The sequence below is a fragment of the Amblyomma maculatum genome, chromosome 11 (assembly GCF_055883805.1).
Source record: "Amblyomma maculatum isolate TAMU_Amacu chromosome 11, ASM5588380v1, whole genome shotgun sequence".
NCBI classification, from domain to species: domain Eukaryota; kingdom Metazoa; phylum Arthropoda; class Arachnida; order Ixodida; family Ixodidae; genus Amblyomma; species Amblyomma maculatum.
In genome coordinates this window covers 26,040,978-26,065,723 of record NC_139354.1, presented here as the reverse complement: position 1 = coordinate 26,065,723, position 24,746 = coordinate 26,040,978, and the positions used below count along the sequence as shown (strand labels likewise).

At 46.9% G+C, this 24,746-nt stretch overlaps 1 protein-coding gene across 1 annotated transcript; it reads left to right on the top strand.

The window, feature by feature from the left end:
* Positions 1–5,146: 5,146 nt before the first annotated feature.
* Positions 5,147–14,954, top strand: LOC146173198 (uncharacterized). The gene is made up of 2 exons (XM_084585684.1): positions 5,147–5,377; positions 11,788–14,954. The coding sequence occupies exon 2, from the start codon at positions 11,879–11,881 to the stop codon at positions 14,003–14,005; it is 2,127 nt and encodes a 708-aa protein (XP_084441810.1). The 5' UTR covers positions 5,147–5,377; positions 11,788–11,878; the 3' UTR covers positions 14,006–14,954.
* The last annotated feature ends 9,792 nt before the right edge of the window (positions 14,955–24,746 follow it).

The following is a 24,746-nucleotide window of genomic DNA, read 5'->3' as shown; positions in this document are numbered from 1 at the left end:
AGCTTCTTCGGTGGCATAGAGTTATTCAAGGGACACACCCGATTGTTCTATTCCGGGATAACTGAGTGGTTTCCAGCTCCACCATGCAAAGCAATAGCCGGAAAATATTAGGTGCTCCAATCGGCGTCCCACTCTGAATATTCAAGTCAAGTGCATATACCTGGGGAGAGCAAGCCCCGACCATTGAGCATCAAGAGTAGTTTTGTCACGCATCTGCTTTCGATTTTAGGAACACGTGCGTTTTTTTGTAGCATCTTTTTGGCAACAACAACAAATAAGAAGTAGATACTCGACGTCCTTTACTGCGCCATATATCAAATTTTCCATCGACTATTTGCAATGCTTATTTAAAGGTATAAATTAAAGCGCATATGTAGCGTGATCACTTTTACAGGCCTCTGTGCAGGCATGAAACCTGCACATAAATAACCTGCTTGATGGCGGCCAGATCCATGCAGGGTTTCACAATGCCACTTGAGATCTTTACTGACTGGTTTCGCCTATGTGACACGCCGCCATGGTAAATGAGTTTTCACAGTTCACAGAAGCTAGCTTTTTGGAGTTTGGGAAAGGGTTTCCTCTGCCATCGACTAAATTAAGAGAAACCGATGGTAAGTGCTTCTATTCCCACTGAGGTGTCACACAAGGCTGTCAAAGAAACAATATTTTTCTTTTAGTTGTAGATGTATAGCAAGGCTCTGTATTCTTGTAATGCAATGTAGTGACACGTAAATTTCGTTTCCTAGCAACGGACACGGCTGAACCCCTTTCAGCTCCCTTCACTCAAGGTCGTCTTTACCTCGAGGGAGATGCGTGCCGTGTCAGACGGCAGTCCTCTAGGAAAGGAAGCTTAAGGAAGTTCCTAGCGAAAGGAGATCCGCGATATCCCTTGACGGGTGAAGGGAGTAATCTCGTTTTCAATGCGCTTTACTTCTGAGTCGCTAAAAAAGCTTTATTCGATAAAATTATTTTTGTTCTTAAATACACTAGTTTTTATCGCTTGAAAATAGTATCCCAGCTCCGTTAGTTGTGTTTGATTCTTGCAACCGCACCATACTCTCGCTTGACAGCGCCTGCGTCACCTGTTTCGATCTCTTGCACACACGATCGCTGCTCGCACGTGGAAACGGCGGGCGGAACAGTAGCACAGTACGATTATCAATCGTTAGACAACCAAAATGCACCAATAAATGAGCTCGCCGATGACCACTGCTATGGTGGCTAGAAGGGGGAAGTGACTCCAACGGCGGATGGAAGAAACAACCGAGCGCGCGCGCGCAAACACGTGCTAGAAAGCAGCGCGGAGCAGACGACAACATGCTTTTCTATGCGGCGGCTAGCAGACGACGCGGCCGGGCTTCGCGTAGATTTTGACGGGGTCTCCATGGAGGGCGCTGACGCACAGAGCGGCGCAGCGCCCCCTGGCCCAGGTTTTCTCCCCTATAGCCGCTCCTCCATTTCAAGCCCGGCGCAGGTGGCGCTGTTGAGGGTAGTGCGACTTTGTGTACATTTTGCTGAATCCGGCAATATTTCCAGCTATGTACAGGCTTTGTTCAGGTATGATGTCACGGCGAACATATTCAAGCATTTTAATTAGTTGCTAGCCAGTCTAAAAATTCACACATGACAAAACACTCGATGCAACATGAACGCGGATGCACTGGTTCCGACCCCCCTTTATTTAATCTGCTAACCTTGTACACGGTTCAAAAATGTAAATGTTACTCAAAAGAAGCCTTTCGCTGATTGCGAAGGATAATGTTATTGGAGTGATTATTATTTCTGCTGCGGTTTATTACATGCTTGCTGTAATTATACTCGTTTGTTTTGGTGCAGTACGCGCGGTGTTTGTACCGTTAGAGAAGCTGAGATGGGGAAAATTCGTTCTAGCTCCAAACTACTGCTACGGCCTGTGAAGACAGCACGCGACTTCCGCACTGCAGAGAGGGCAGCCGCCACCTCCGCTTTTTTTTTTCTGCGGGAGAAAAAAAAAGCGCTCACGTAGAGTCACGTGGGAGCGGCGAGGCTCAGCCTGAACAGGTTTGACGGCGTCCGGTACCCCTTTCTGTTCGGACATCGCGCCGCTTCATCTGTCGTGCGGTGTCCCTTATTTGTATACACGGAGCTTCCTTTCCGAGAACACGGTTCACGGTTTACTAACGCCTTTCACAAACGGAATGGAAACGCTTTTTTGCTGATGGCATGAACTTGGGCAAGAGCTGGGATTATTATTATTGTTACTTTTTGTTGATCAGTATTGCCTAGTTTCGAATGATACCAGGAATGAATGAGCAAAGTATTCAGTGTTGCGGGTCACACAATGCGGTTTATCAAGCTCATTTTTTCTTCTGTGAAGTTAGAGACCATGCCATATCTTCAAGGAAGCTCCATCATTGGGCAGATACCTTGTGAGGAGTGGGATGGTCAGGAATTGGAGGCACTGGTCAGTCTATTTTGGCTTTATGATAACCCTAAACCATGGCTCCTGCCTAGAACTGCACTTCGTCCCACATGCTGTTTGCAGTACTGGGAATGGCAGGGGTGACACATTCCAATGGGGAATATGCCCACTACATCAGGTAAGTATGCTCCGATGCGCCTCTCGCCTCCTGGAATGGGGGGGGGGGGGCAAGAATAAGAAGAACAGAATTATCTTTCATAGTGTCCAGAGGCCCCAGGCAATTAGTTGCGCAATTACCTATTATAGTGAACATAATCTTGAATGGACCATGGATCCTCTGTCATTCCCAGCCCTGCAAGAATTTTGTCAGACCAAGTATAATTGAGAAGGCTGCACTCCTCGTTCACATTTTGGTTCTTCTTCGAAACCCTTAAGGGCCAACCACATGGAGCGAACTTTCTCTGCGAACTTTATGCGGAGCGGCGGAACGCCAACGCACCGTCGCCCTCCCGAACCACATGCAGCGAAACACTGGCGGCGTCGGCAGCGTCTGCGCCCGAGTGAGAGAACGCACGACCTGGGCCTGCTTCAAAAACGCACTTTTCACACTAAATGACCTTTTAAGGGCAACACTTAAAATAAGCAGCGTCTCAAATTGCGCCCGACAGCGCTTGTATACAGCCTCCTAGTATATGTCCGACGCCGCAGCAACAGCGTACTGCAAGCGCGTCTCTCTGAAGCAGGGTTGAGCCAGTGTTGAGCGGAACGTCGAAAAAGGCCCCGCTTCAGCTGTATCATCAGAGTCGGCAAAATCGCAACGCTTACAGCACCTTGTGGTGGAACCTTACCAAAGCGGTGCCGCCCGCTGGCGCGGCGGACGACAGTGCTCTGCCGTGCGCTGCTCCCTAGTCGTCGCTAGACCTATTTCGTTTCGCATCGATGGTAATGAAACGGCGCTGTGAAATTTCTTCGGGCTAAAGTAAATGGTCTACTCATAAAACTGCCTAACTCTCAATCCCATTCTCTAACAATAAAAGCAAAATATGATTAATTTCGGCTCCACTTTTTAGCGGAGGCGGAGTGAAGTAGACTGGAGCAGCCGTGCCGGAACGGCGGCAGCTGGTTGTAAGCAGAAACTTGCTTGCATCGCAGCTGTCGCTTCTACATCAGCCACTCGGTAAGGCTCAGCGATCTTCAGGAAGGATTCAGTATTGACATTTGCCTTATTATTTACAGGAACAACAAACTTTAGCACACTTTTCTGGATATTTCGTATCGTCGGCGCGCACGACTCGCATCTGCAGCCGGCGCGGAGCGGCAGCAAGCGCTGCCATCTCACGGTGGTCGCGCCCAAGAGCGGCCGATCGCCCGGCCGCCGGCGAAACTATCTGGCCCGGCTTGATAGCCGGCGAACGGCCCCCGGGCGGCAGTTTGCAAGGTTTGCCGCGGGAAAATAGCTCCTTGTGGGTCGGCCTTTAGGAAGTTGTTCAGTTGCCTTACATATATGAACTGGACAAAATGATTTCAAGGTGGAGTTGATTACTCCCGAGAAATACAGAATTTTTAAAAGGAAACCTGTGACTATTGCGGCTATATATAGTCCTCTGCTTTGGGCAGTTTTCCTCTAAAAGTGGGCCGGACTCGACATTAGTGGTGTTCATGTAAAAGGGAAGCTGGTATTGCTGAGCCTAAAGGCTCATTCATCACAGTAGATTACCCTTTTGTAGCTTCAATTTGAGAAGGCGGAAATGGTTAGAAGGTGACCACTGAGCAGGTGGTGGCAGGATGCCTAGGCAGGTCTAATATTAATGCATTCTTAACACTAATCTCACCCCCCCCCACCCCCCCCCCCCCCCCCCCCTGGCAAACTGTGTACCAAATATAATTTTGTTTTCACACTAAGGGGTATAAAAGTAACCCAATCTGGTAATTCTGACAAGCTGCCTTCTCCTCACGTGCGCTGAGCAGCTAGTTGCAGTATAAAGAGGGAGCCTTTTATGTATTTTTGTCTCCCTCCCTTTTTGTACGAAAAGGAAATCCCAGAGGCATTGTGTGGCAGTCAGGCTAGCATGTGGCCTGTTGCCCTCACGACACTCTTCTCTCCCCCACGAGGTTCCTCCTCTACCCTCGGTGTGATCATCAGAGGTCTCTTTGTACAGTTCCGCTGTAAAACCCCTCAATAAACTTAAAGTAGCGCCAACTTGTGAAGTTGGCCGCCCTCCTCCTCTCCGGCGCTCTCCTTCGGCGTTCGACCTCCCCATCGGCCTTCCCAGATACCAGTGGCCTGCTGAATAAACCGGCGGTGGAAACTAGTAAAAAACGACTGGAAGATTGGTGACTTAAAAGCAGAGAAGTGACATAATGTTAGTAATGTAGAAACAAAAATTTAATAAATAGAATGATAGTTTAGTTAACCAATCTAAAACAATAATTGAAGATATAAGGAGAAAAATGACCATGCTGCTACTGTTACCACCCCCTTTCAAAAGGAACGCTCCTATATTTCATTCATCCAGCCGAGCGCCGTCACGTGTTTGCGCGCGCTTTCCACCGGTGCAAAACGACGCGGCGCGCCGCGCGCGCCGATCGAGGCGGCCGTTACCGACGCCTGCTCCGGAGAGCGCGCGCTAGTCGTGCACCGTGGAGGTGGAGCCACGGTCGAAATACGAGAGGAGGAGCAGCGGCGCCGGAGGAGGAGGAGAGAGGATATGACGCCGTGATATGACGCTACGTTTAGTTTATTAAGGGGTTTTGTTCTATTCCGCTGTGAGGGGCGGCCGGCAGTTGGAGCAGTTCTTCGCCAACAGTCGGTCAGTGATCGTTGTCGTTTGCAGGAACGCGAAAACGTCGGTGTGCTGCAGCATCGTAAACGCATCGACGCAGCCGGACGGATTTAGCCAGTCACCTGAGACGACTAGGTGGCTTTGGTGTACCGCTACGAGTTTTACACCCCGCCTGCCAGATGCCCATCCCATGGTGAGCACAATTTGTTAATATCTTTGTTTCGTGAATCTGTTGAGAGATTTGCTTGTGGCTATTAGGATATGCGTCTCTCACGGACAAAGGATATTTGTGTACTGGACAAATAGACGATATAATGGCTTGCTCAGGTTTTATGAATGAGTAATGCTCCATGCACTACGGTGTGCAACAGCGGATTTGGCTATGTCCACTACGCAGTGTGTGGCGCCATCTAGGTGTTTTTTGTTCAAACTATGCGTCATGTGGCCGCACCTCGTGACCCTCTGCGCGAGGAGCTGGCCAGCGACGGTGAGAAACGTCGACCACGCTACAACCACGCTATGTCACGCGACCAAGCTTTTAGCACGTGCGCAGCGTGCGTTCGCCCGCGCATACCTTGGGAGCTGGAGCGGGGTGTGCGTCTAGCCGTACTTGTGCGAGAAAAGCTCTCAGCAGGCACGCTTTCATTTTTTTTTTCTCTCTAGAAGTGCGGAAAAGATGAAAGGAGAAGCGTGTAGGCTAGCCAACGTAGACGGCCCGATTTCAAACCAGTGACTGCTTGGAGCTGCTCTCGGTAAAACACGGGGCATGTACGCTTGCTTCCTTTCGTTTATTTTTCCGCAGCAGTTAGGTATGGGCTGCTTTGGCCTGAGCGGCAGCTTAGATGGCGCTAACTGCCTGCTTCTGTGCGCGCATACTTGGCTCAATGGGCCGCTTTTTCATCGTAGATTACGCCTCTTGTGTGAAACAACTATAGTAACAAAAAATTGTCTGTCCATAAGCTAAGCAGCAACTTGTATAACTTCACAGCTTGATTACAACTGTCTACATTTACGCGCCCTTGAAAGATGCTATCAGTCTTGACAGTTATTTCTTTTCCGCCACTGCAAAACTGCGTGCGTGTAAGCGCGCGCTTGATAAATGTGCGGTCCCGCATACGGTACTCTAAGTTTTCATTACAATGAGGAGCGTCGCCTCGATTACCAGCCACCACATTAAACCAACGGAGGAAAAAGGACGAAAGTAAAAGATTGCGAACGCACAGAGCCGGCGCTCGCTCTACATTCCCCCGCATCGCGCCTTTTGACTGAGCAGCGCGCCTCTCTCAAGGAAAAAGAAAATACACACTATACGATGTGTCAGGTGATTGGGCACAGGCTGCAAAAATGTTCTTCGGTGTTACGTTTCGCCACCGATAAGTGTGACAGCTGACGCGGCCACCGCGTAGCATCGGGCAAAGCAGGGAGCGTTTCGGCCATTTCGGCGCCGTCCAGTCGGCCGCCCAACGCTTCCTCCCGCGGGCGCGTCTCGGCATGTTCGTGCCAGACATGGCAGTAATTGAATTACAGTAATGAAATTACTGTAATTTAATTACTTTTTTCAGTAATTTGTAATGTAATGAATTACTTTTTCGGTTCGGTAATGTAGTAATGTAATGAATTACGTTTGGCAGTAATTTTGCAGCAAAAGTAATTAATTCCTTTCAAAATTACTTTTACTAAAGTAATTATACTAAAGTAAAATGAAGAATGCCACAAAAGCAGGAACGATATGCGGCAAGCCGAAGCCAGCGTAACAGATCAGCAAAAGGAGACAGAATTGAGCAGAACAGTGCGTCTGAGACCTCGCGTGTAGCAGGGTGGCGGCTATCCCATGGCAACAATTCTCCAAGCAGTAAGTAGGATGCAAGGCGCCAAGAGAATGCAGAAGGGACAGATGGTGCAAGAAGGACGGAATTGAGAACTAGTTGGGAGCATGGCGCAGTGGCACTCCCTGTTGCGTCGGCTAAGGCACAGTGGTGCTTGGTTACACTCGTCACCACGGGGCGAGGGAGGTTTGGGGTTGGAAGAGATAGGCGGAAGGGTCCATGTCATGAGCCACGGTGGCTTGAGCAGTACTGAGCTGGGAGCACAAGGTGCCGACGTCGATTCTTAGGACTACGGAAGCAATAAATAACAGGTTCTTCGGGCCTTCAAATGGCGGGAACAGCTCCGGGCAAGCAAGACGCTGGGTTCGCCGGTCATTTCACGATCTTTCGACCATGCTTCTGTTTTGGTTGTATTTTTTTTTTCTGTTGTCCTATTTTAGTAATGGCAAGTGCTGTAGGAAAGAAGAAAGGAATAGCTCTCTGGGATGGAATTTGGCGGGAAAAAGAAAGAATGTGTGTGCTTTGCGTCTCAAGATCAAGTTGCTGTTTTGTTTACTAGCTTTACTTAGTTTTTGCATGGGCGGAAACTAGAAAGTAATTTAAAAGGAATTGAATTACTCAGTCGAAGTAATTGTAATGTAATTTATTAGTTTCTGGGAGCAGTAATGAGTAATGTAATTTAATTACTTTTTGAGCTTTCCAGCAAAGTAATTAGTAATGTAATTTAATTCCTTTTCAAAAGTAATTTTGCCATGTATGGTTCGTGCCACGCGCCGAGTGTGTGTGCGTGTGTGTGCGCAAACGCTAGCTAGCCCGGCGTTCCAGGGAGAGTGCGTCGCCCTCGCCTGTCTACAGGACTCTCCCTTTCCCTCTGAACTGGCAAACCTATAAAACGCAGTGGCAGACTCATATCCCCTGATGGGGCTGGTACAGTCACCGCCGCTTGCAGGTTAGCCTGGCACCAATTTTTATTTGTTGTAGGCCGTCATTGCACACGCCACCGCTGGTGGTGGACGACGGCTGTTGTTGGGGCGCGCGTCTTTCTTTCCCTCTTCCTTTTCATTCTTCTCTATTATGCGAAGCATATTAACGTAGGTTCCGGGCCTTCGCGCGACGCCCGGCGGTGGCCACCATTGTCCCTGAAGTGGGGTCACGTGACATGACGTCACACCGGCTGCTGATGGGGCCTCATATCGCGCCGTCGGTCGCCTCCCGGCGGTGGCCACCATTGACCTTGAAGTGAGATCACATGGTCGGACGTCACGTGATGACGTCACACCGGCTGCAGATGGGGCCTCATATCGCGCCGTCGGACGTCGCCCGGCGGAGGCCTCCACGCTTCGGTTCGCGCCGTCGCGCGCGACGCGGCGGCGGCGCCACCATCGCTGCGTCACGTGATATGTGACGTCACGCCAGGGATGAAGCGGCGCGCGCCCGCCGTCGCGTCAGACTCTGTGCCCGCAACCGCGCCAGCGTCTTTGCGCCGGGCGTGTATGCGGTCAAGATGCCTACGACGATTAACCTAAAACCACGTCTTCGTTACTTAGCCCCATCCACACTGAGGCAGCTGCTTAACATGCTTCGCATCCACTGGGCTTAACCTTGATAAGCCTCCAATTTTTTATTCTCTTCTATCTGCACGAGGCAGCGGAGGTGGCTCAGCTACAGAGCCAGTAGCAGGCCAGTGCATTTTCTTTTCCTTCTTCCTGCAGCCACAACAACTGCGTGAGAGACTACATTGAGGCGCCGTAGAGACGACGCTAGACACCAGCTGTGTAGGAGTGTGTATTCTCTCCGGGTCAGCTTCTCTGCCCGTTCCTTCATGATGTTGTAGTAAAGGTTGTTTCGTTAGAAGACGCCTCGTCTTTGCTGGGACCGTTGATGCCGTCCGCCGAGCCACGGAGCCGCCAGGCCAACGCTACCGAGGGGCCGCGAGCCGCACGTAACAAGTGGCGTCAGCATTTGGAAGAGCACGCGAGCCAGTTTCTCGCGCTAAAATGTTGGCATCGCCAGTACCTCTTTCTATGACGTAACTGCGACATTCCAAAGCGTGAGTGACTCACGTTTCGGAATGAATGGAATGGAATGAACACACGCTAATTAATCTAGGTCGTCCGACTCACCGGAAAGGTTACGGGCTAATCTTTGCCCACGCTAGGACATGGCACAAGCTTCGAGGCCCGACAGGGTGAACTGGCGGGAAGCGTCCTGCGAGGATGCATCCACTCACGTCAAGTTCCCGATGCCAAAGCCCTGACTTTCCCCGCGGGAGTAAGGCTCCTCCATTTTTTTAAAGGTAGCGACAAACATGCGCCCTCTCGAGGAGTCCAGGGGGCAGCGCTAGCAGACGGCGTGCCGCACTCTTTCGGGCATGCCGCATACTCATGAAGCCGCGCTCGGTGCGCACATAAGCCGGTTAATTCAACAGATTTGTGTCCTATCCTGCTCAAGAAGCTTCTAAAGACAGGAATAATAACTTAAACATGCGTGTGCAGCATGAACGCCAAAACAAAAAACCGCATGCGTTAAACGAGCCAGCTCATTCTTCTGAACCATTCGCCTCAGTGCAGCGGTTAGAAAACTGTTCATTAATTATGCTTTGTTTGAAATTAGTAGTGAACTTCGTGTAGAAACTGTATTTCAGTAAACTTATTGGGCTCGTTTCCTTACTAAAGAAATAAGTAGACTGTGAGATTTCTGCAACTTTTGCGAACGTCCGCACAGCTAGAGCTATAATGCACTATGGACGTCATTATGCAATAAGGGCGTCCTTGCGTTTGTAACGTTCGGGAATACTCCGTTTTACACACTTTTTTCGCTCGAGTTTATTTCGTTTACACAGTATTCCAGTAGCTTTATTTTGGAGAAAAAGTCAGTTTCTCTGCAGCTGTGCTTTACCAACGCATGTATATCTTCCAACAACTATACAAAAAAAGAAAAAACAATCGGGTATGGTGCGGTATAAAGCTGACGGATAGTGTTTTCTCACTTTTCTATTCTTTATTTGCTTTGTATTGTTTTCCTTATAGCCCGCTGGGAAATAATGTTGATATTTTGCGTCCTGCTGCTCGTGTCTCGCTGTTGGCCCATTCTTTGCTTTCAGTGCGTGCCTGTGCAGAGGCCCAGGAAATTGTCGCTGTACTCTTAAGCGTAAGAAAGGGGTCTTCAAATGTCCCTAATAAATATGTGATTATTTTTCCTAACCCACAGTTCTTATCTCACTTGTAACTAAATCTGCGCTTTAAGCGTTGAATGCGATCAGTTCACGCAGTGCAATTTCGTGATGGGACCGATAGAAAGGTTGGGCGCGTATAGTACTTACGTGTCTCGTTTTCCCGCGCTTCTGTGCTTGACATCGCGCAACTCATCAGCTGCGGGCCCTCATGGTACTTCACGAAAGGCAGGCCTTTGAGAAAAGCCAACTGTTGTGTCGCAGGTTGTAGCAGTTTTGAGAGATCATGCGCGGCTCGTTCCTGGCATGTAACGGACCCGTGCGGGAGCGCTCCCAGCAGATGAGAGGTGTGTCGCTCACCTAAATATAGATACATCAAGATCTGGAGCGCATTAAACGAGGTTTCGTCCTACGCGTAAAAGCAAGTAGTCATTGAAGCTGTTCTTAAGACGCCTCGCCGTTTTGCAGCTGTTGTCAGATTATCACAAGTAACAGTTACGCGATTGACACGAAAACATTCTACATACTTTTGTATGGTTGGGACATGCAAATTAAGGTAGAAATGAACGTCGACAAAGCTCTTATAAGAAAACGCGATGTTTCGAAGTATACTGTGTTTCCTTATTCAGGATACAGGACACCTCAGTTGCAATAGTATAGTAGCACGTTTAGTGCACGTCTACCGTCAAGCACCTGCACATATACCGTAAGCGAACGAAAATGTAAGGATTTGCTACACCTGCAAAATGTACCATGACTTAATTTGCATTCTATGCGGGTATGACGACTTCCTGCTTAATATAGTTTCGTCAATACCTCACATGCATCGCAAATCTCGGCAAAAGCGCTTCGGTCGTTGTTAATTTGTATAATATAAGTTTTTTGCTGCTTTATCATTTCTATAAAATTCTTAGTTTATCAATTTTGCAGTGTCAGGCATTCAGAACAAGGGGCTCTGCACACCACGGCCTGTACATTTCCTTCTGAACAATAGTTTTTTGCTGGCGTGGCAGAGGGTGCACATGCTAGTCATGTGCACTTCTCACTGCTCTTCTCAAGAATATGGGCGCTAAGATTTCGCTAGAGACATCTTGTTCCTATCAATGGCATGCACTGCTTTTCAAAATGTCTTACTGTTCACTACAGCAAGTTTCCAAAGGCGATAGACGATCACGGCTGACCTCCGCTCTCCGCAACGGAGAGGGTTCGCCATCTGTGGGCGCAACTGGTATTGATTACACAAGGAGAAACCCCCGATTGTCATCATTTTGATAACACCACGGAGAGCTGCAGTGTGGATGCAGCGCAGTGCCGGAGCCACATTAGCACCTTCTCCAGTTCTTGCAGTGTGGTTCCGCGGTATGTTCGCCAATTGAAGGTGGTGCTGCGGACCCTGTAGTGTCCCCTGTAGACGGCTGCCTATTTCTCCCCCCCCCCCCCGCCCCCCCCCCAATTTTTTTTTTTTTCAATACGATATGCGAGTTCGCAGCCTGAAAAAAGAGCACCATTTGTGCAAGTACTGCTATATGCCTTTAAGGAAGGCACGTGCCGTGTCCTTGCGGTGACACCTCTGACCTTACTCATCTCCTGATGCTTATCTTGCAGGCCTGCCCTTGACGTGCCGACTGTACCGTGATACCAAGCAGGGTAACAAGTCGACGACTGTTCCGGCGAGCATTGCCTCCTGGCGGCTGAGATGCTAGAAGACGCTGTTGTGGTAGGGGAACCGCCACAGGCATTCGAAGACATGGGCCACATTCAGCACGATGGTATGACCATCGACAACCATCGGCCGTGCACGAAACGGGAAGGCCACTTGTGCCACATCTTCAACAATTTGAAAGCTTGGAACAGCATCCTCTGGGTCTTCAGGCTTGAACTTCAGGAGATGTACGCTTCGGAACTGTCCCTCGTGTGGGCGAGGGACGGCATGTTCCTCGCACGTTGGGCCACGTGGGAAGAGAAATTACGAGCAGCGTCCTGCCTGCACCAACTGCTGACCTTGCACCATTGCGTGGTCGAGGCTACTATAAACGACAACGTCATGAGGGATCACGCATACATCATGTGTCAAGCGATTCTCAACAGCCGAAAGCTGAAGAGAATCACAGTGGCGATGTTGACACCTAAGCGGAGGACCTCGTTGATACACCTGGCCAAAGCGATAGCTTCCCTGACACAGCTGGAATCTCTCTCATTGCATGGGCACATAAAGGGTGCCTTTGTCGCCGCACTCGCACCCATACTGGCGGGCACTTCTTTGACAGAGATCAATGCTAGTGACCTCTTTTTGGAGGATTCACTTGATAGTTCGACTGTAAGCATCTGCAGAGAAGTTTTCGATGACCTCTCTCGGTTCTATGGTCCGGATAACCTGGATCTTGGTCTTACTACGTATCTGCGAACAAGCAGGTCGCTCACATCACTGACATTAAGTGATCCACCTCTTAGTTTGCTTGAAGACTTCTACAATATCTGCCTTGCTCTTTCGGATAACAAAGTGCTAATCAAGTTAGAGCTTGAGATTGCCTCACTCGATCCCCATTATGCCACGCCAATAAAGACTCTTTTAAACCGCAACAAAACGCTAAAGTACTTCTGCCTCTCATATGCAACCGTTGATGCGGGGAGCGAAGATTTGGAGGATTTTGAAGAGTTTCCAACTTTATTGCAGTACTGCCCTGTCTGCGAGGAAACCCATTATGAAGTAACTGACCATTTGAGACCTTGGATTTTGGCGCTGTTGGCCGATGGGATATCCCTCAAGGAACTGACATTCTCAATGTGGGCCTTCTGTTCCGTGGAATGCCAGGGATTTCTGCGAGCACTGGCTAGGAATCAGTCTCTGGAGCGACTCACGATGAGAGATCTGAACGAGAACGCTTTGCACGTGTGCAGCTTTATTAGTGAAATTAGTTTGCAGCAAAGGGTCCTGGTAGACAGCGAATTCACCTTGAAGTATCCAGGCATAGACATTGTTGCCCTGCCCTTCAACATCGATGGAAATCGTGTGATGGCAGGTCACATCACGGATGTCACTTTGAAAGTGTCATCCATTCTGTGCACAACGCGTGAAACGGAGCCATGTTCAACGGCCATTGTTCAATTAATCGAGAGGACGCGTTTCATCAGAGACCTGGCGCTGGAGTTTGGACGCAGGTGCTGCAACGACTGTTGGAATCTGTGCGCCCCCGCTATATGCAATGCCGTTCTCCGCAACCCAACAATCAGGGGTCTGACTTTTCGCTTCTCGTCGCAATGTGGCCTTGACATGGCACCGTTGGCAAGCCTTCTGCACCGAAGCAGGACCCTGCGCCAGTTCGAACTTCGACCTCCGTGCCCCGAAGCATTCACAGAGTTTGTCACGAAACTCATGACTCCCGAGTTTGAGAACAATCATACTCTTCAGCTACTAATGTTTCCTTACGGTGGCGGCGAAATGATGAGCGAGCGCCTGCGCATTCAAAACATCTTGCAGAGGAACCGGGCCTTAGCAAAGCGGGCTGCTTCTTATGTAACGGGAATCCGGGCTAAGTACAGCGCTGAAGCTTTTGAAACCACGTTAAGGTACCCTGTGTTAATTGAAAAGCTTGAGACAGTGGTGCTCATCCAGAGAGAGACCGCAAAGCAATTGACTGCTGAGAGTGCGCGCCGACTAGCGCGTTTCACAGAGTTCATGTGCCTTGCAGGTGTCGTGCGCGATTCTGTAGAGTGCAACCGTTGTGACGGCGGCAAGACGCAATTGGCGGACCTGCCCGAAGAGTGTTTGAATCACGTGCGGCAGTTCCTGCGCTTGAGTGATATTCGGGATCCATGCGAGTAGGCGCAGTGCGGCCTGTTTGGTGTTCGTTTTTTTTTTTTTCCCCCATTCTTCTAAGAAAAAACTCGCAGTGCTGGGGCCGGTGAACCTGAGCCTGGAATCTGAATTTAACCTACATAGAGGTTCACAGAAAAAATGCATGGACATGTGCAATATTGAGAGGGCAGGTCGGAGAACAAATGAAAGGTTACGATATCCGAATAGAAATAAACAAATTCATAAGCCGTGTAGAGGGAAGGGAAGAAAAGGATTGGTAGTTTAAAGCATAGAAATGAAGTCTTAGAGAACGCAAAAATGTAGTGATTCGTATGAGTCACAATAACCTCATACAGATTTCTCATATAATCTCACATATTTCTCATACGTTGAATGGTATTTGTATAAGATTATATGAGATCGATACGAGTTTAGTATGAGAAATTTGTATGAGATTATTGTGACTCATAAGGTTTTTTCGCTAGTGGAAGGACTGCAAAAAGAATGGTTTCCGCATGTGATTGAGAAGTTTGCGAGTATACAATGGTAGCAGTTTCCATAAGGAGTAAAGTAGTTATACAGATATTGTCAAAGGTTAAAAAGATATTGGATAGGCCGTTATCCTGCAAGGGGCGGAGTCAGGCTTAAGTTTATGACCGCTGATTTATTTCCCGCTTGTAATGAAGTGGTGATGTAACTACGTCTAAAATGAGGCTTATAAAACTTCCTATGATCCGTCCAAGAGTCCAACAGCTCTCTGTTCCGCCAGTCTGCAAATGCCTGTAGGCTTGACCTGATCTCCGGGTCGTGGAACCAGGGGAACGGCCTCCTGGGAGTAAGGTTCGTGGGAGCAAATGGAATGACACAGATTGCATTCCTGATTGGATTAGCGGATGCATTTACTTTTTCGTTATGTAATCCCCAACTGTTGTAGTTTCGTTTCATCAGCGTGTACTGATAAATAGTGTGTCTGTGATGAGTGGAGTGTGCTTTTACTTGTGTATGTGATTATGTTTGTCGACGCCTGTGATAACATGCCTGATTTGACATGCTTCAGACTGTAGAGTATACAGGATGCATCATGGATACTGCATGCATAATAATAGAGATGATGGACATTACCTTGTATGTGCTTTGCTGTATGCTTCAAAGTGGTTGGTTGGTACTCATATATGGGTTAGAGAAGCTGCAAATGCCCCTCAAATCAGACCGTCCACACATGGAATTGTTTGAATTTTTTGTAGTGGCAGTTTATGCACGGGTACCCTCACTAGCTAACATGACAAGGTATTCATTGTGGAATTAATGCGATGTCATGAAATTCGGCTGACTCAAGTTGCTTGAGGGCCTGCTTTGAGAGGCGATTGTCACTTCGTACTCGAGTTGTCTCCAGAGTGTCGACTGGATGCTGTCGTCGCTTACATTGCCAAATGCTTCGGGTATGTCTGGCGCGAGTATTGTCCGAAGTGCAAGTTTTTGTGTGTAATTGTTTAGCATGGTTCCTTTGATATTCAACAGTGTGCTATGCGCTGAAAAGTGTGACAATGGCAACAAAGCGGTTGCCTATATGCATCTCCTCCACGATATGTAGCCTTCTTAGCTGGTGACAGTGATGTTTAGAGACGTTGGTAGTTATCTAAAAGTCGACGCGCAATAGTTGTAGTTTAGCATAGGCAGAATCGGGCACTATATCGTTCAAGGAAAGAAGTTTCGGAAACACCAGAAATATGTACGTGCAATATTTGGTCCGTATGGCACTGAAAGCAGGTGTTGTTTTAATAAAGGCGAAATGGACGTGTTGCAGACATGTAGAAGTCGTCTTTTCTTAAGAAACTTTTTCACTGTGGCTGCTGTACCAATATTGGGAGCAGAAAGTAGGTGCAGCGCTGGACACTTTTCAGTGAAAAAAATGTGAGATGCCTTTCTTCCAGGCTTTGTTTAAGTTATGCCGCAGTCGTAAGGTGCCATTGTTTGCGGAGTGCAGCACAACAGCCTCGCGTAGTGCATAAAGCTTGCAAACGAAGTCTTCAGCGCTCCACGCAACGTCTGTCCAAGGTCAAGAGGGGGGGGGGGGGGGGGGCTTCTATATCATGAAATCGTTTTTATACAGAGCGCTGGACCCGGAATGAATTGATTTTTCCAGAAGAGAGAACAGTGGCACATTTAGTGCTGGAAGCCTTGAAGAAATGTACCCAAGCAACAGCAGCCGAGGGAGAAAGTGTAATCAATATGCTTTGATGTTAGTCTTGGCGCTTTAAAGGTGTGATGGATGTCAATTGCCTCATTGTCGAGTACTATCTTTGTAAAAAGTAAACAAGAAGCGAGGTTTCTAACGTATCCGGGCAGTGGGACACTTTTGACATCCCCTGTATTGTAAACCATGTGTAAAGAATGGGAATCTGTTCTGATCTCTGGGGAGCTATATTCGTTACAGAATAGGACTGAGAAGCAAGATGCACTGCTGGGTTACCTTTGGCAAGGAATGCACATACCTGCTATGCACGGGCACAAACTGCAGAGACAGGACATCAACACTGTATATGCTGCTCGGATACTAAACCTAATATGCATTGGAAAGAGGAAGAGACGCTAGAATGGCAAAGTAGGGGCTTGCAGTTACGGGGCCCGAGAGTGAGCTATCGGAAAGTGAGTTCTACGAAAGAGGCAGGGAAGAGTGCGGCTTTCTTTGGCGCAAGCACCTTCTATAAGAACATAACTATATAGACAGGAATCTTTCTGAAGCCCTACTGCCTAAGTAAGTGCGAATGAAATTGAGCAGCAGTAAAAATGGACAAAAAAATACTAAAATAATAGTGAACAAAAAAATTGGGGACACTATCGGCATGTAGGGGATGGTAGAAGCGACAGTGAGTACTAACGAATTTGCAGTGATTCGTAGCATATATGTTAATGGCTAAATAATTAATTAATCCAGGCGTGAAAGTGCTGTGCTAATTGCGCCATCATGTCCCAATTTGACCTATTGCGCCAAGCAGCGCCAAAACAATTTATGCAATAATTGGCCATCCCAAGTTTAGAGCGCTCTTTGTCCGTCGAGCCCACTGGATGTTAGATGCCGCGGTGGTAAGGCGCGGCGAGGAGGTTGTGCTACACTCATTTTACGCCATGACGGTACTGCCATTATTTATTGTTTCTTTGCTCGCACTAAAGGCTCTAAAAAGTAAAGCTATTCAACAATAAAAGGAGAAAAAATTTCTTAACTTTTCATTTTTTCACAGTTCTAAAATTAGAGGGTTGTAAATGCTGATAAAGGCGCACTTTGAATAGTTTCGTATTGTTTCGTCTGCTGTACGCGTGCCATGCTTTTACTACATACAACATGTACTACGTGAGTCGTTTTCTGGGACCGGACAGCTTGACTGGTGGCGCTGCCTCTCGGCGCTCCGCTCGTTGCTGGAATGCACCGGCGCCAGCTGACGCATCGGAGTGCGCACTCGGTCGTTGACTGGTGCGAGGTTCCTTCGCTCCAAATTTTGAGGTGACGTGCGTGAATATGTGCGGTGAAGCACAGTCTGGGCAAACGTGTCACGTTGCTGGATGCACTAGCAGCTACGCAAACTCATCAGACTCTTCTAAATCGAGTCACTTCTACCGATTTCGACAAAACCATGACCGTCGCGTGACCTGAACACGGTTCGTTTATAGACAGAGGTCCGTATCTACTGATTTGGCTACTGTGTTGTTGCAGAAAGTGCGGAAAATAAAAAAAGACATTTATTGCAAATTAGTGCTTTGTGTCCTCTGTTCCCCTAGAGTAATGCCACGGGAGACTCGGAGCCGAAGCCGCACTCCTGAATTTTCAGTCGTCATTTTATCAGCAATTGAAGATGGGAATAATCCAGGGGCCTAAGTTTCAAACGTCAGCATTTTTCCGCCTGCGAAGAAGAAGAGGCAGCCACCATCGTCGTTGGAGCCCCGTTATCCTCCCCAGTGATGGGAAGAAATGATTTTTGCACTCCTAGTTTCGCTGGCTTAGTTATAGCGTTTTCTTTTATCTCTACAGAAAGAGCAGATAGGCTACACGAATGACTGCTATTTTCATAAACGCTTTCCCATCTTTCCTCTCTTTCGTCAACCAATGCCAATTTGGTGATAACCGAGTCTGCGTTTAGACTCTTCAAATTTGTTCAGCTTTGCGGCACGCCCTTTTCACCCAATAAAAAACCCTAATTGCAGAGCTCATCCAGTACCACATGTGCGAAAACGCTGCTTTTAGCTCCATATAAAATGCGAACAAGAAAGAAAAATTTAAATTTTAGTTGATGAAGACTAGCATAAACTCATCTTTTTTCTTTTTTTTTTTTTTAATTTGGAAGGCACGAGGTCGCTGTTTGGAATGTTTATAGGTCTCGCATACGTTTCTTTTAGAGTCGCAAATATTTCTCAGTTGCTTATTTGGCATTGCCGTTGCACGCACTTGACACCGGTTTACGTAATTTCTGAGCTGCACCCATTTCCTGGCCCGCCTAAGGACGATGTTTCTCATTGGGCTTTTAGTGAACATGAGATTTCCAGATTAGAACCTAGCAACACAATGCCTTCTTACCTTGGCAAATGTGTCTAACGCCGTAAAACAGATTTAACGGCACTACAATAAGCCGCAGTTCCCGTGGCACGTGCAAATTCATGGAACGTAAAGAAAGCAGAACACCTTAGCGAACGACCCATCACGGCGAGTAATTTAGCAAAAGAATGCCCTCTTAGGTTTTGGCGGCCTATCCGACAACACATCACGCTCTCTGTTTTTATTCGATTGTAGTTTACGGTTTGACAGTTGTTAGTGCCCTAAAATGGTCCGGACAGGTTCCGTCAATCGCAATGAACTTCCTGCGCTTGGAGAAAGCCTAGATTAACAAAAGGTCATATTCCTATAGTACCGCATCAATCACAGTAGGTGTCCGAAAAATATTGCCACTCAGAGTAGTGAAATTAACTTTTATTTTTACAACCTCCGCAGCATGTGGAGAGAAATGTATTCATATTATAGCATTTCCGAAGTCAGTCATCTGTAGCAACTCCGAACTGTTCAACCAGAGCATCGTTATACTTGTAAAGAAGATGATTCACTTCATTCATACCATGATTAAATTGGGTAGTCTCAAGGTCTGGTTCAATGAGCCACGGTTTTGTTGCTTTGCTTTTCCTGCCAAGAGGGTAATCCTACCTAGTGAAGCAGCGCAACGGCGCAAGGCCAGAGGAAGAAAGGGACAAACACAGCGCTGAATCCTGCGTCTGCCTTACTTGCTCATTTTTGTATTTTTCTAGTTCTTGTTGCAAGGATGGAGCTGGAAAATTGTCGGCTAGTGCCCTCTTCTGAATCGTTTTAGATTATTGCTTGTTTTCTTTCTTTTTTCTTTTTTTCATGAACTACGTTTCGACCACTACCACTACTACAGTGACTAGAATACTTGCTCTGGTGTGCAAAGTCCCTTGCTCTGAATGCCTGCGTTGCACGTTAGAGAAAGTAAAAACTTTATATAAAAGATGAATGCTTACATTAGACAAATTGACACTGAGCGAAACGCGTTTGCCGAGCCCTGCGATGCATCTCGGAGAAAGAGGGATAATAGAATAGCAATGCAGGGAGGTTAACCAGGCGATGACCAGTAGGATACTCTGCATGCAGGGAGGGGAAAAAAGGCAGAAAAAAAATAAAGAAAGTGTGCCAAGGGAAGGAGTATATATATATATATATATATATATATATATATATATATATATATATATATATATATATATATATATATATATATATATATATATATAGTGAAAGAGGGTAAAGAGCGTTCAGTTGAAGTCTTGAACTCAATCCCAAGTCCTTTAAAAAACTTATGTAGCGCCTTCACTGATTTCCTTTGTGATGAGGGAGTCATCCAAAGGCCCATAATCTTTTCTTCGCTAATAGCGTGAGAGTAGCAGCAGGAGTGTGGCATCCAGGAAAGCACGCTCACGCTCAAACTGAGGGCAGTCACAAAGTATGTGCGCAATATTTTGAACGCACCCGCACTACCCACACATTGGAGTGTCTCCCATTCCGATAAGATGGGAATATGCGTCTGTAACGCGACTCCTAGCTACAGGTGACGCAACATTGTAGCATCACAGCGGGGGAGGTCGACTTATACTTGCAGTTGAAGTAACTGGTCAAAGTGGTGCAACTGGGACGTCCGCTCCACAGTGTAAAAATAAAAAGGTGTCTCAACGAGCAGTCCGCACGTTGCACAAATTCCCGCGTAGTTCCCGGCGGTCTGACAGATGGCGCCACATGGCTGCGGGACCTTTCGGAAGCTTGAAGTGGCGAAGTAAATTGGGCCCCAAAAGACGTTAGCAGGAAAACGCTTAAATATTGAGGAGGTGTACGTTGAGAGGTAATGGAAATAATTAATTTAAGTTTAAACCTTCGCCGAAATGAGTAAATACCAAGAAAATCAGAAGATGCATATTTCATTGCAATCCTCAGTGTTACCAGTCGTTCTCGTGACCTTCAGGTTTTTTAGTGTGTGAAAGCATTGAGAATTGCGACAATTCCCAGGCCGACAAAAAGTGGATGCCTGCACTGATCGGTCATCCGTAATGTATCAACTCGTCGAACCGAAAAACATTCAGGCGATTTAGTCCCCGACATGTAGCTTGTCTGAACGGTGGTGAGGACCGAGGTACAGTGACTAGAATACTAAAGTGTGATTACCGCTAAGCGGCGCCTATGGGGAGCATTGAAGCCGTCTGGTGATGCTTCCGCTAGATGGCGCGCCTTCTCGCTTACACGTCAGGTCGGCGCACGAAACGCGTGCTTGAACCCTGGAGTGTGCACGGGATGTGGGCGCTTTGCGTTGCGTTGTTTTTTGGTGCAAATTCTGCCTCACGGTGTAGGATGAGCCCGCGACAAAGTCATTGTTTTGTACCTCGTTACAAAAGCGGGTACAAATCGTACTAGGAATAGTTGTTCTGTGTGCGAAATTATTGAAAGGCGCAACGCTGCTGTTTGCGAGCTGCTTTGGAAAATAATTGCTGTTACGTCAGCGTTGGCACGTTATTTACGGCACAACTGCTAATGTTAATTGATAGAACGATCGTGGGTGGCCCTTTTGTACGGCGTGTTCCGGACCATTTTTCTGATTGTGCCTTGATATACATGTGTCAAAAACCGTTTCAAGGAAAATAATCATAAGGTGAGGCTGTGCACATCATTCAGCACTGCCATAAAGGCGACGACATATAATGATTAAGGGGCTGCGGCCACTGCCATGTGAGGAGCCTGATGACCTGACGGCCAGTTCTGAACGTAAACTGGCTTTTAATCACATACATGCACGAATGGACTTTTCTGTTACGTCATAAAGGTTCGTGAGATCAGTGGGGTATCACTGAATGTAGCGCGCAGTGTGCGCCTAACCGCTGATCTGGATCTCCTGGGCGCCGATCGAGGAACGTATACAATAACACATGCAAAGAAAGTATCGGGAAACTTGTTAGCAAGGTAACACAACACACTAATAGAACACTAAATGAATTCACAAGTAATATAAGTGATAACATAACATACATCAAACGCAGCGCTGGTAAGCGCACGAGGTCTGGAAGAAATATATCACAACATCATTTCAACAGCACTTTGGAAGCCAGGTGCACAAACTACATCATTCGGAGGCTTATTCCAGTCCAGAATTGTTTTAGGGAAAAACGAATACTTAAATACTTTAATGTGGCATTGATAACTCAATCTTTTTCGTGTTGTCTAGTATCTCCGAAATGTAATATGGCTGCTTTAGATAAGTGTTTTCATTAATACCGGTACAATCATTTAAATGCTGCACAAGAACTTCAGCCAGTAGATTTTTCTTCGGGTTGCTAAAGTCTTCCACCCAATACGGTCGCGAAGTTCAGAGCTCTTGATACGAAAATGATAACTGCCAGTTATTTAAATAACGCCGCTGAAGAACTGAAAAACAAAACAAAAAAAATAAACAAATGGCGGTAATTTAGAAATTTTCCCAATACTTCAGTGCATGCTAATCAATTATAGAATGAAATTTCGTTGTGCAGCAGAGGTGTTTCTTCTTGTCTCACAGAAGAAAAACAGCCAAATTAAGCAGCCCAGGCAAAATCAGTAGCGAAGCAAGACAGTAACTGCGAAAACAAAATTACTACTATCCCTAAGTGATTCTTCAGCTGCTCACTTATCTATTCGGAAAACAACAAAATTCATGGTGAAAAAAAAATTCAGGTGTGGTTTACTAGCACGGATATACATGCAATGTTTACAGCTCATGTTTAGAAAAGTATTGCCTCCTGTAGCTTTGTTATGCCATGCTTAGCTAAGTACCTAAATAGTTCCTTGGGTTTTCATTAGGATTAAGGAGACCTAATTAACGTCTTTAGTGCCACTGTGTGATATAGGATGAAGCCAACGACCTTCGATCAAAGCGCAGCTTGAAAGACTCGCAGCTTAATACGTGAAAAAAAAAAAGAAAACTGAGTACCGAAATTGTGGAGTGGTCTATCTAGCACTGTGGCCAGCAAAGTTAATCTTTTTACCTCGGCCCGTGTCTGGTGGCAGTTACTGGCGGCAAGTTTTTCTTGGAGTGATTGCTCAAAGGAGGTTTTAAAGCCACCCCGGCGAAATCCCGCTTAGAATGCTGGCTGTAATTCTTCCGCTTAAAAATGGCCGCTGCATAGAATAATAAAATTACATCGGCATGACTTAGATAGTTGCCAAATAAATAAAGATGCCGTGTAAAAGTGGAGGTCGCAGTAAGAGCAGAAAGTATGCATCGGATCTTGAAGGGATGTCTCAAACGCGGCTGATTAACCGCGCGGCGAGCAGACGACACGCAGTGAGCGGACGTGTAAGCGTTTGTCAGCGCCCCCTGGATCTCCCGCTCCGGAGCATCACGGAAGGGCTTCAGAGTCGGCAGCGCGGTCCGCACACTTCCCCTATTCTAGTCACTGTACCACTACTACACTATCATCTCTTCATGGTTTTTGATCTTCAGTTTGATTTCGAAAAAGAATAAAGATTACCGCGTATTACAGGCGCATGTCACTGAAGCCGTTTTCAAAGGCGTTCCTATTGGCCTCGAGATCGAGAAGAGTCGCCACCTAGCGGCATAGCGGAGAACCATATCCAGTGTGGATGCGTTTCGCGTCGCGTGCCAGCCCGCAGCGATTTACGTGCACGCTTGCGGCGTGTACAAGAGTGCTCTTTGTTTCTTTCGCGGATTCTGTGCGCTTTTACTTACTTATCTGCCTCTTTCAAGAAAATAGGAACAGGCTATTACCCCACGATTCATTAAAAAAAGTACTTGTCCATATCGAGTATGTCACGCTGGAAAGCACATATCATCACTCGTTGTCTTTGGCGCTTGAGATTCTTTTACAAGCGGTGCCTCAAACGAAGCGCTGATGTCGTTAGGCGCCGTGTCAAAGCAAAACAGATTGCTGCCGTCAATACAACTTAATCCAAACAATCAAAAATCGTATACCCCGTTTCTGTTTGGAATACCGCAACTAGTGAAACATGCGACCGCAGACTGCTATCAAAATTCAGCTTGAACAAGCCACTCTGTGCCTTCTGTATGCACAATTGAGTTGCCTGAGTTCTTTTTTTCGTGCTTTTGAACCTCACGGTCATGGTGTCGAAGTGGTACGACGCTCGACAGCTGATTTCAAGGGAGGGGGGGGGGGGGGGGTTGATCCTGGCCGTTTCGAAAGGCACTCCTCGGCTGTGGGATTTGACTGCATGTTAAACAATCCCACAAGGTCAACGACACTAAGGCCCACCCCTACATCATCCGTCATATAGCCGATGTCGCATGGCACGTTAAGCCCATATATGCATTTCATTTCTTTTTTTTTTCTCTGTTGAAGGATTCTACACATCCGTAACAGTGGTAATGAGCACATTTAGTTTTAGAGAAATGTTCTAATTTTTGAGAAACAAATATTCGCAGCACCTGTTACACTAAATATTACATAATACACATAGATCAATGTACACTGGTAGCCCGGCCATTAGAATTATTAGAACCCCTTTTCGTCTGCGCGGTCTTTCGAGCAAACTGGTTGTTTCTGACAAGAAGAGTAAAATAGCTTCATACGGGCTTAACCATCGGTGTTTAGTTCGGGAATAAATGCATATTTATAGTCACATGATAGCATCAACTCCATTTCTTTCAGGATAGTTTTATATCCAGCGCCTGTTTTGGAAGTAAACGACAGAACCGCCCCAGTCAATGCTAAGCAATAATTACAATGATAAAGAAATCTACCGCCTTCAAAATTCTATGCCAGAACATGACAGCTACCATGCGCCGTTTTTTATGATGTCCTCGCGGCGACTGATTTGTAGCTTGCACTTTAACATTATAGAAAATTAATCACTGATAGTACTAATTTTTTTCAACTGTGTAGACTCTCCCACACAGTGACATTTATTGGCATTGTAAAAAAATTATTACACTAATAATTCACCATTTATCACACACATCAGGTTTTGAAAAGATTGACATTTTGTTTGGACATCAAGGGCAGGGCTGGATCAACAGTGACGAGGTCCCAGGTCAAGGGAAATTAAATGGGCCCCAATACACCCCTCCCTCCATCACCCCCCCCCCTTGTCGTTCGATATTGGGGAGTTTTAGAATTTTCTACAAAGAGTACATACCACTCGAAGAATCTGCGCACTGTTCACGAGCATCGCCTGAGCACATCTAGGCAGAGCTATTCTAGGAAAAACAGGACACGCAAC